General features: G+C 41.8%; 1 protein-coding gene across 1 annotated transcript in view; it reads left to right on the top strand.

Annotated features, from left to right (window-relative positions):
• Positions 1-11432, top strand: part of efcc1 (EF-hand and coiled-coil domain containing 1) — a 28278-nt gene extending 16846 nt beyond the window's left edge. The window contains exons 3-8 of the mRNA XM_078247661.1: positions 307-455; positions 2438-2573; positions 4708-4864; positions 6957-7115; positions 9061-9130; positions 9290-11432. Of these exons, the coding sequence (XP_078103787.1) occupies positions 307-455; positions 2438-2573; positions 4708-4864; positions 6957-7115; positions 9061-9130; positions 9290-9423 (805 nt within the window). The 3' untranslated portion in view covers positions 9424-11432. The remainder of the gene's footprint in view (positions 1-306; positions 456-2437; positions 2574-4707; positions 4865-6956; positions 7116-9060; positions 9131-9289) is intronic.
• The last annotated feature ends 1063 nt before the right edge of the window (positions 11433-12495 follow it).

Raw genomic sequence — 12495 nt, 5'->3', positions numbered from 1 at the left:
CAATTACCCCACCCAGTTTTGCCGTACAACATCACAGGCCTCTATAAAATGATCGTGGCAGTTGTAGATGTGGCTTAATACACACTGCCTTGTGTTACTTGATATGTTCTCTTTGATGTTGGCAATTGGTTCGGACTGAACTTTTCTCATCTGTGCAAATCTGTGCAAAGAGTACTTTTAGCCCCGTGGTCAGTGCCAGTTTATGTGCAGTGACATACACAGCAGCAAAGATGGGGTCATGTACATGTATTTCCAGAGAACATGCCGTTCATACAGCTATATGAAGCTTACAGTGCTCTCTTTCAGGTCGGAGGTGTCGAAACTACAACTCCCAAGCAACACTGGTGCAGAGCAGCAGCTGAGTGTTGTCAGCAGGCCGGCGCAGAGATGTTGCTCGGACTCCCAACATGACCGATGTTCTCCGACAGGGCGTGCTGTGACGACCCCGGATAAAAGTATGACTTTTTTTTTTTTTTTTTTATTACACAAAGAAGGGGAAAACGTTACATACATACCGATTATACAGTTATTAAGAAAACATTGGTGAAATGACGAAACAATTTCAAATAAAGACAATGCTGATTAAGGCCTTGCAGTGTAATGCTATGCTCATAGAGAAACATATATAGTCATTTTTGGTAAACAGTCACAAGAGTAAGGATTTTGACATATTAGAATAAAGTTTTCTCACCATTCTATGGATATTTTTCCAGATAGGAGACATGTTTTTAATGAAAGCACAGAATACAGCGCTGTCGTCCCTCTACTGGGCAGTTGCTGTTGGTAAAGAGAGTAACTTCTTTACTATTCCATCATTTAAGAACCAGTCTAACAAAGTGAGTTATATACTCACATATAGCCTACATTAATTAATTGTACAATTTTTTAGTCTGTGAAATGTCAGAAAATAGTAAAAAACGCATGTAACAACTTCTCAGAGACCAATGGGACATCTTATTGCTTGTTTTGTTCGACTAACTGTCTAAAACCCTGTAAATGGTTTTTTATGACAGTGGTGCCCAACCTTTTTGGTCTGATGTTCCAAAAGTATGACACTATTCATAATATAAAAGTGGATATTGTTAATTTGTCTTGTTGAACTGTCAGTATTTAGATTCCTGAATGTTTCAACCATTAATCTATTACTTTAAAGTGCTCATATGATGCTCATTTTCAGGTTCATAATTGTATTTAGAGGTTATATCAGAATAGGTTTACATGGTTTTAATAAAACACCATATATTTGTTGTACTGCACATTGCTGCAGCTCCTCTTTTCACCCTGTGTGTTGAGCTCTCTGTTTTAGCTACAGAGTGAGACATCTCACTGCTGTACCATCTTTGTTGGGAGTCGCACATGCTCAGTAAGTACTGCTAGCCAGTCAGAAGCAGAGTATGAGGGTGTGCCCTGACAGTACCTAGGTAAGGACTACTAGCCAGTCAGAAGCAGAGTATGAGGGCGTGCCCTGACAGTAGCTAGGTAAGGACTACTAGCCAGTCAGAAGCAGAGTATGAGGGCGTGCCCTGACAGTAGCTAGGTAAGGACTACTAGCCAGTCAGAAGCAGAGTATGAGGGCGTGCCCTGACAGTACCTAGGTAAGGACTACTAGCCAGTCAGAAGCAGAGTATGAGGGCGTGCCCTGACAGTAGCTAGGTAAGGACTACTAGCCAGTCAGAAGCAGAGTATGAGGGCGAGCCCTGACAGTAGCTAGGTAAGGACTACTAGCCAGTCAGAAGCAGAGTATGAGGGCGAGCCCTGACAGTACCTAGGTAAGGACTACTAGCCAGTCAGAAGCAGAGTATGAGGGCGTGCCATGCTAGCAGCTAGGCGAGCATTATAACGTGTGTTCCAAAGTGACCACGTTTGTCTCTGAAGTAAAGGCTGGACTACAATAGAGCTGTTTGGAGCAGTTTGTGAACAGTGTTTTCTGTTGGAGATGGTAAGTCCCTTTGGGGTGGACTTTGGGCTTTTTCACTTTGTAAACCTATAACGTGCACAAAAAAGATATATAACACGATAAAGGAAAGGGGAAAAGCCAAAAAGCATAATATTAAATTATCCATTTCTTTCAGCAAATTATATGAACTGTTTAGTCATTACTTTTAGCTAACTATTTCAACTTTTTCCATTACTTTTATCTAACTATTTTAACCATTTAACCATTACTTTTAGCTGCCTGTGCTCACTTTCTAACAAGAATTCACACACTCTTATATAACTGTAACATGTAGTGTTTAGGTGTCTCCACGTCCCCCCTGGCAGAAGTAGCCCTGATTGGGAATCACAGTCCTGTGATATGAAACACAGAAAAACAGAACATCCTTCCACTGTTGAGCTCTAGTCTCAAGCCTTTTCTTCCCTACACCTCTGGCTGCCACCCTCTATCATAATGATAATAATGATTACGTCAATGCTGATGGTGTGTTGTTGCGTATAGTGGAGGAGCAGCTGTTTCGTTCAGTGGAGGGCCAGGCAGCGTCCGACGAGGAAGAGGATAAGTGGACCGACGATCAGCAAAAGCAGGTGGACGAGGTGAAGAGGATCTTGACAAGGCTGTCCTGCTGTGGGGAAAGGTACTGCCAACCATATCACCATCACTCTATCTTAAAGAGCACTATGAGTTCCTGCATGGTTTCAGCGCGATTTCATTTTTGTCTCAAATCGTAGTCCTCTCTCCTTGATCCGCTAGCTGCCTGCCCCCTGAACACACCGTGAAAACGCCCGGTCTCGGGAGACAACACAGGGGTCGTAAACGTCAAACAAACACTAGAGGCACAGGATAGGCACCAAAATACAACGAACCACGTTCCAGCCAATCACCGACAAGATGGTTGGGGGAGGGGGTGGGGGTTTAGTGCACATGCACTAACAAACGTGGTTTGTTGTATTTTGGTGCCTATCCTGAGCCTCTAGTGTTGGTTTACGACCCCTGTGTTGTCTCCCGAGACCGGGCGTTTTCACGGTGTGTTCAGGGGGCAGGCAGCTAGCGGATCAAGGAGAGATGACTACGATTTGAGACAAAAATGAAATCGCGCTGAAACCACGCTGGAACTCATAGTGCTCTTTTAAAGCCCAGGAGAGTTTCGTCGCATAGTCCGGTTCGTTTGGGGCGGTGTGAAACTCTTTCGAACTCTGGTGCGAACCAAACAACTAAACTCTTGTCCACTTAAAAAAACGTCCGTCTGAGGCTACATTTACATTTACATTGCTACGTTTTGGTTTTTAGCTCCATTAGAAGAACTAATCCCCATTTAAACTAACACGCCCAAACCCCCATATATCATCAACATTCTCGTATACTGGGCATGCGTGTGCTGGGGTAAACAGGAGGCAGCGTGTATACTCCACCTGTTGCTGGTAGTTGGTAACGTTAGTAGTTTAGTCTAATGACCCAATCAGGCGGCGAAACGTTGGTGTCAGTGTCGGCGTTGCCAAATGTCTCCGTTTGCGGCCGTTGAGACTGCAACACAACCCCGATTCCAAACCAAAATGGGGTCAGAAGTGTTTCCAAATGTCTCCGGTTTAGGGGCTCGGAAACGTATTATTATTATTTATAGAGCACATTTAAAAACAACAACAGTTGACCAAAGTGCTGTACAAAAAGACACAATTAACACAAAGCAACAAAAGGACAACAGTTTAAAAGCAAAATGATAGTAATATCAAAAGGCAACTATTGTAAACTGTTAAAAGCCTGAGAATAAAAATATGTTTTTAGAAGGGATTTAAAAACAGACAACGTAGGATTCGACCCACATATAGGAATTGAACCAAAAACAGTGCATATAGCCTCCAATTTCAACCTTGAACACAATTTACAGAATTGTATATGATTTAAATATCTTTCAAATCCATAACCTATTCTGCGCATACATCGCTGGTCGTCTGTGTGACAACATCATCTCTCTCTCTCTCTCTCATCAGGGCCGCCCTCTCCTTCGCTCGCTGTCTGTCAGCTGCTCTCATTGTTCGCCTTCTTCTAAAATGCTAGAAACACTAAAGCAAAACCAGAAAACCAAAGACTTTGTTACCACATTATCTCTGAAACCAATGTTGGCGAGTAACTCAGATATTCTGTCCAACAGACCAGCGACTGTTTCCACCGTTTGACATTTGTTTACAATGTTCGATGCATTTGACAAAGTGCAGTGTGAACGCAAACCGAGCCAAATGAAAAATGCGACAATGTTGCAACTTCACCCCTGAGTCTACCGAACTATAGTTGTGAAAGCGCCCTAAAATGCATTGTTGCTCAGACATGACTTGCCCCGGGACACAGTAATGAGACGCATCATTCCCCAGTTTGTCAAACTGCAGTGTTTTCCCTACATTTATAAGACTTTTGGCCTAATGAATGTAACTTTTCTCAGCTCCAATGATTGCGATTGATCCCAAATGGACTTATTTAGCAAGTTTTGTCCTTAAACTTTTTGAGTATTATTTATTTATTACCTGCTGTAGCTTTTCCAATGTTTTAGACACAGATGTGGTAATAATAATGGTCCAAAATTATGTGAAACTGCATTTTTTTTCTTTTATGAAAAATGTTTTCTTGAGGAAGGACCCCTAAAAAAAAAACCACCACCAAATACGTGCACCTAAGTCTTTCACAAACCTAGGGGAAAAAAATACTCTGATCCTATTTGAAAGCTATTGTCGCTCTGAGCCTGATGGACTTTGTGTCTTCTGGTACGTGTTGTTGATCAGGTGCGACGACAAGGCGCTCAAGAAGCTGATGTCTAATTACGGGAGCTCGAGGAGCGAGGAGAGCTGCAGCGCTGTGGTGGAGCTCCTGGAGAGGGTGACCAGGTTGCATAAGCAGCTGGAGCTGAAGGAAAGCCAGGCAGGGATAGACATGGACCAGGTACAGAACCGCTACAGACCTCCATCACACCAGGGTGGGCTACTACAATGTCCTCTGCCCCGGTCTGCTCCATCCATTTCTATGAAACTGTTCTCTCTGGACAATGTTCTGCCTTGATTTAGTCACTTTGTGGCTGCGTGTATGGTGTTAAACTAGATAGGAGAGGACTGTCGAAAGGTTGTTATGAAAGTGGAGGGCTTCAAAGGCAAAACCACAGCTTGTGGCATGATCCTGCAGCTTCCACCTAACCAAACCACTAGCACCCGAGCCTCCCTCAGTGTGTGTGTGTGTGTGTGTGTGCGCAGCTGTTTCTCACTGGAGTTGTCCCACGTGACACTCAGGAATATCATAAATTAAAGCTCTCTTGTTACAGTCGAGTAGTATTTTCACAACACAGGAAGACAGGCAGAAGGGGGAACCGTGACGTAACGTGTTCCCAGAGCGTCTCAGCACTCCAAGAGGAAAAGTTAAAACTAAACAAAGTCATGACTGTGAGGCTTTGTTTATGTGCAGGATGTGTGGGATGAGACCTTTGTCCTTCAATACGCTATGACGTAAAGGTGCAGTGCAGGGATTTCCAACCTTTTTGGCAGACAAACCTATAGTACATTGTGGGCTGAAAACTCACTCTAACCCTCAACATTTGACACACATTTACGTTGGGTATATTTATATTGTATTAACATGTTTAACAGGACAATAATGTTTCTGATTGGTTGGTTTTCCAGGAGATGGCAGAGGAAAGTGATTATTTCACAGGTGATCTACTTCATGTTGTGTCAGGATAATGACAGTGTGAGCAAATTTGACAAAGAGTTTATTTTAGTTTTTGGTTGGTTTCAAGACATCTTGTTCAGTACATTACATTCATTCATAGTCGGGATCAACGACCAGTGTTGCCGTTCTCAAAATTCCTTCGCTACGGGAAACGATAACAAACTTCGAGCAAGCAAGCTACGCGCTGAAAATGGCAAGTGTTGATGAAAATGTGGATCGTGCAACAAGGCAGGCCTGCTTGGTTCTATCTGGGAATGACTGTAAAGATTTACAAAGAATATGTTTACGGCATTTATTATCTAACTGGGACAGATTGGTGGGATTGCTGTAGACGAAGTACACACGGTGATACACCGGTAAGAGCCAATGAGGTTTAACCATGTATCAGCTCATTTAAATATCCCACGTTACTGTATTGTTTGATCAGTTAACTTCATTTAATATTACATGTGGCATTTTCTTTCTTTTGGGTGCAAATGTTCCACCAAAACAAGTTCCTTCCAGAGACTATTTTGCAGAGCCGGAGCTTAGTACCGCCCAAGACGATTGTGATTGGTTTAAAGAAATGGAAACAATGTATCTGTGGTGTAGCCAGACCTTACTCCACAGCGCTGTGGAGATACAGCTGGCAATGCGAGACTAATTATTTCATAGCAAGATAGTAGTGTTCTTTCTATTTATTTATTTTAAACTAACACAATAGGAGACCTGACCGTATGCCAGGTAGAAGCAGGTTTTCATTTTCATTTCAAAATGTATTAAACAGGAAAGGATTAAAAAGTAACATTTAGTTACAGTTTAAAAAACGGGACTGACTTGGTTTATAAACTGGTTTCCAGCAGGTTCCTGTTCTGCAGAGACATGGAACATAGGACACAGTTACGGCACATGAAGACAAAAACACATGATATTAGCATGGGCTAGACACATACAGACAACTTACACAACAATACAGACAGTGCTAACAAGACTTGGACAATAAATGAACAATCAATGAGTGCAAGTGTAACTGTTGAGAAGGAACAGTTTGTATGCCTTTTTGAAATATGTGATGGATGGTAATGTTCTGATGTGATGGGGAATGTCATTCCAAATTTTGGTGTATGTATGAAAAAAGGATTTCTGACCATAGTTGTTTTTGTATGGTGGGGGGGGGACTGGAATGAGTGCCTGTGAGACTGACCTAGTGAGGCGTACTGGTCTCATATTGTGTGTCGGGAGAAATGCAGCAAGTGTTGGTGAAGTGCTATTGAGAATCTGAAAATAAAATGTCTGTCTGTCTGTTAGTGTGACCGGTGTGTGTTGTGTCTTCCAGATGAAGGACACTCTGGTGCAGGAGCTGCAGCAGAAGGCAGAGGAGACTGAGCTGCTTCAGATGGAGCTGCAGATGCTGGAGACGGAGAGGGTTCGGCTGTCGCTGGTGGAGGAGAAACTTGTGGACATCCTGCAGCTGCTCCAGCAGCTCAGAGACCTGGTTAGTCACGAGTCATGAGTCATGTCCCTCTTTTTAGGTAGATCCTAAATCGGATCTGCTAGAATTGTCGACGTAGTTAGGTTTAGGCATAGGGAGTGGAGATTGGTTAGGGTTAGGGTAAGAATACCAAGGTAAGCCAATCAGAGGCAGAATAAGGCGAGCAACGAAGAACGGCTTTTGACGTCGACACGTCTAGCGGATCCGATCAAGCATCTTCAGCTCTTTTTAGGCCGGATGTCCGCCACCTTCCTCTGTCTCTGTGTTGGCGTTCTAAACTCCGGCGGATTCATGAGGACTATGGTTAACTCCTCAGATCTCTGCAGGGTAAATCCAGACAGCTAGCTAGACTATCTGTCCAATCTGAGTTTTCTGTTGTCTTTGTTGCTGCGTGGACTAGCCAGACCCTCCTCCGCGGCGCTGTGGAGGAAGGTCTGGCAATGCAAGACTAGGGGTGAGGGAAATATCGATATTTCGATACGGCATAGTATCCAGGGGCGGAGCCAGACATTGTAAATATTCGGGGCTCAGCCCAAACCTAGGAGGAGGTCCCAGGAAATGCTCCATTCACAGCAGCTATGTGCAGTATTTTTTTTAAGCCATTTGATAAAAGAATGCCTAAAAATCTGTACATCATTTAGGGGAAAACAAGATAGTTGCCGAGGAAAATAATCATCCTGTAGAGCCTAGATCCTAATTGTTCTCCAACTGTTTTCATCATTCTGAAACCACAACACAACAAACGTTGAGGATAACTCATTTTCACTCCTGGCACCTAAAAAGAGGCAACAATGGTCTGATGTAAATATGTTTAAGTTACATAACGTATGGTAGGGCAGGAATCTGGCGTAAACAGCATTACTAATCTTGAAACCTATTTTCAGCAACGTTCACAGAATGAATGGCGAAATTTCTCGAGTCAGGCGGGGAAACAACCCAAGGTTAAAGTGAGTTTAAAACCCCAAAGTTCAGGGCTTTTGAGAAAACAATCGAGGCTGGAGCACCAGAAGCCACCCCCTCGCTCCGCCCCTGGAAGTATCGCAATGTTTTCTGTGGGAATACTGTATCGATACCCAGGCGCCAAGAATCTGTCTTTTATCATTTAAATTGCACATGAGAATTTAACAAAACAGAGAGTTAGTTGAACGATAAAAACAGATGTTGACAAAGATTTCCTTTGGGGACATAATTTGACGTTAGAAAAAAAGTCATGAATTGTGGCCGGGTTGGATCAGTGGGTAGAGCAGGCGCACATATACTGAGAGGTTTATGCCTCGACGCAGAGGTCCAGGGTTTGAATCCGACCTGTCCTGTCAAATTAAAAGCGGAAAAACCCCCAAAAATAAATGAAGAAAGTCATGAATTGCCGACAATAATATAGTATTGTGACAAAAGTATCGTGGAGCCTCTGGTGATTCCTACCACTAGTTATAGTACGGGGTAACTGCACTGTTGAGTCTGAAGAAGTCTGATAGCAGTATTTTAGGGTCAAAGCTTCTTATAACCAGGGCTTTGTGTTACTGTAATATTAACAGCAGTAAGACCATCATTCGAACGAAAACTCTTTACTGAAACTCAAAGTAAAACTGAAAATCATTTTTGTTGTGTTGGCAGTTGAGAGAAATCCACCCACGCTGCACTGGAATCATTTCTCTGGTCAGACATCAAAAAGAAAAGAAAATTGAAAGTATTCACAAACATTGCTTAAGGACAAACCACATGGGCATGAACTTACTCTACTATACTTTGAATTAACGTGGATTTCTGTCCATTCTTTTGTGATCCGAGCCGAGAACTCTGGGATTGATTATAGATCGAGAGAGAAGCAAATTAATTTCAGTTGTTGAACATGTGTGCGAGCTTCTGCGGTTACGAGACTCCAAATTGCCTGTTAAAGTGCCTGTTAATTGCCTGATAGTCATCTGAGAATAGCTCTCTCTTGTTTCAGAACGTCTCACGGAGGTCTCTTGGGAAAATCTTGCTCAGCACTTTGGGGTCCTGCAGCGACCCGCAACACGGTTAGTAGAGCTCACACGGCCAATAAAATCAATGCAGGTCCTGTGAAATGTGATAATGAAAATTTACAGTTACTTAGAGAGGGGAAATAAATTAGATTCTCGCCGGGTCGTCTGTAACACGATTCCCTCAGTGGTCACATCTGTTCTGTTTTTGCACAGGGAAAGCCCACATTCTGGAGGTGCTCAACGCTCTCTATCATGAACTGGCTGCCTGTGAGATTCTGTCTACCGGTGGACCTTTGGAGCGAACACAGAGTCAGCAGTCTCTGAACGCCCTCATCATCTCCTGCTAATCAACACTGCCTCCTGCTGGGCCGGTGATGCTCCAACAGCCTTTTCAGAACACTGAAAGCTTAACAGTGGTCGAAAAACAAGCTGATGGATGTGTATAGTGTAATTATATTGTAGTTTATGTACTCCTCGGACCCTATTATCTATAAAGGGATAGTAGTCTAGAATGTTAATTACTATAGCAAAGGGCTTTATTACATATTAAGGAAATTCGTGCATATACATGTTTTTTTTTCAAGATCTTGTATTGCACATAACTCTTTTGTGATCCAATATGGATTTCTTTGTTTGTTGCCACAACAGAGTTCTGAATGTGAAAATGTTGAAATAAGCTAAACCTTAAAGGGGCATAAAGTGAAATGTATGGACTGCAACTGGTCAACAACATCCCTGATAGAATGTATAGCATTGAAAGGAAACTGCTGCAGTAGTCTTGCATTGCCAGCTAGTCCACACAGCATTCTGGGATGGGAGAAAAACCTGCTCTGGTTTATTGGCATTTCTTTAAACCAATCACAATCGTCTTGGGCGGTGCTAAGCGCCAGACGGAGCAACGGTGCCGCTGCACAAGAGCCTCAGGAAGGAGCTTGTTTTGGCGAAACGTGTACGTTCAAAAGTAGTTTTAGTCGTGCAACAGAAAACTCGGATTGGACAGATAGTCTAGCTAGCTGTCTGGATTTACATCTGAGGAGCAGTTAACCATAGTCTTCAGAAATCCACCGGAGTTTAGAACGCCATCACAGAGACAGAGGAAGGTAACGGACATCCGGCGAAATTTCCAGCAGCACCAGAACAATCCTGGAAATGAACCGTTGTCGATATAGACTACTGCTGCAGTATCTCAAATCACAAACTTCTATACTTACACTTGCTATCCAAGGGGAAACATCAGCTATTTGGTATCTACCAGGTATTTGCATTCAGGTACTCATCTGTCAGCGGTATATGCATCACATGAACTGGACCAATGAAGGAGCCCTGCAAAATGTAAATGCTGAAAGCTTCTTCCAAAGCTTTTGACCATATCACAAGGTCTTCATCTGCAAGATGCAGTTTTTCATAGATGTTATGTTATCTTATGTTATATACAGTATATTTGCCATTAACCGGCTACACTTGTTGTCACAGAGGAGTGAGTGAGCATGGCTGACCTGCCGTTCCCAGCCCTGCCCACGTTGATACTTTTTCACAGAGGCATTTTATTTTAATTTCCAGGGTAGGTAGAGGCACTTCATCCAAAACTCTGGGGTTTAGTTACTTTTTAACCCTTGTGTGGTGTTCATATTTTTGTTACACAGCCAATGTTCCCGGGTCTGGTGGACCCACCACATTATTAGGCTTTTAAATCAATACAGCCATAACAATTTATGTAAAAATACTGAATAGATGTTTACTTTAGCTCAACTACCAATGATATATACATCATTTATGGTTCATATTTGCCATTTACCCCTGTGAGATCAAATCTATGACCATATGATCGTTTTTTGTGAGAAAACAAGGAAATTCAATTATAAAAAAGGTAAAAAAAAAAAAAAAAAACAGAAACAAGATTTTTGATCATTACTGGTGCTTATTTCTTAGAACTTAATCAGATGTGAAAGTGCTTGAAATGTAACAATTCTGTAACTTTGTGTGGGAATAGCAGGTGCAGAAAGACAACATAGGAGCACCTACAATTAATCCACTCGGGTCCAGTAGACCCGCCCCAACACCTCATATGTAATAGTTATTTTTTATGTTCTTCACAGAAAATGAGCCAAGGCCAGTGAGTTTGAGTTAGAATAAATAATAAATAGCATCATTTTTCTTTTAGCAAACATTGAAAACGGGTCCCACAGACCGAACACCACACAAGGGTTAATATAATAGAGCCTTGCACATTCTGAAACATGAAACCTCTTATTCAACGGATGAGTTATATTGTCATTTCTGTCTTGAAATTCGAGCCTCAGATGAAACCACTCACGGTTGTTATTGAATCATGCCATTAAAGCCTTTTATGTACGCAGTCTGGATTACTGTGATTTTTGTTCGCTGTTAAAAGGAAAATGTCAATGCTGCCAACTCAAAAACCCTGATCCACATCCATGTAGCAGCCATTAGAAAACTACTCAGCACCAAAAACCTCAGGCCGCACGTCGTACCAAGATGACATTTAAATGGTAGATTACTTTACAAAGTAATTTCTTTAAAATGATATTATTTTTAACAAAATTTTACCTTTTAATTTCTTATCATAAATACCTTACATTTTGTTTCTCTACTGTACAGGCATTTTTATCAGTTCTGAGTTTTAATGTTGAGTTTGGGTTTTGTCATGCATTTGTTGTTGAGTGTATTAAAGGTCCATCCAGGCACGGTCACTGCAAATTACTGTAGCTTATACATGCTGTGGCGTGTGGCATTGGTTTATGCTACATACTATTGTCCCTATACAAATAAACATTAAAATAAATTAAAAACTCCAATTTACTAAGGAATAAATGATGAATTAAAGCTTTGAATTGCTAGACTGTACTCTGAACTCATTTAAATACCTTCTAAATGTAAGTTTGATTGACTTTATAGCAGAATTTGTGGATGTGCTGTCTGTTTTATTACCAACATATGATCATATGTTATTCATTGGCCATTTAGGCTACATATGCTGTCCATACCTTGATCTTGCTCTAATATTACCTTATCTTGAATGTCCACATGAGTGATGTGCAGCTGTCCTCCATATATCACTCCTTCCACTGGCTTAAATACAAAAACAGCTGGTCACATTATGTAGTTCTACTACTTATAGCACTAATCTACTGAACTCTATTGCCACTTATAGTAACTAGTATGGTTTTCAAATGAATAGTGGAGTAAAAAAGTACAATATTTCCCTCTGAAATATAATGTAGAAGTATAAAGTAGCAGTATAATATGATCATTTATAATGATAATGATCGGGTAAAGTAGACTGAGTAGGCTACCTTTATAAGCAGCCTAGCCTACGTGCTTGAGCAGCTACTTCACTAGACAGAGCTCGTGCTATACTTCGTTGAGTAGCGTCGCTCGGCAAACCCCGAAGTCCCGCG

The sequence above is a fragment of the Sander vitreus genome, chromosome 4 (assembly GCF_031162955.1).
Source record: "Sander vitreus isolate 19-12246 chromosome 4, sanVit1, whole genome shotgun sequence".
Taxonomy (NCBI): domain Eukaryota; kingdom Metazoa; phylum Chordata; class Actinopteri; order Perciformes; family Percidae; genus Sander; species Sander vitreus.
This window is presented reverse-complemented; position numbering and strand designations above follow the sequence as displayed.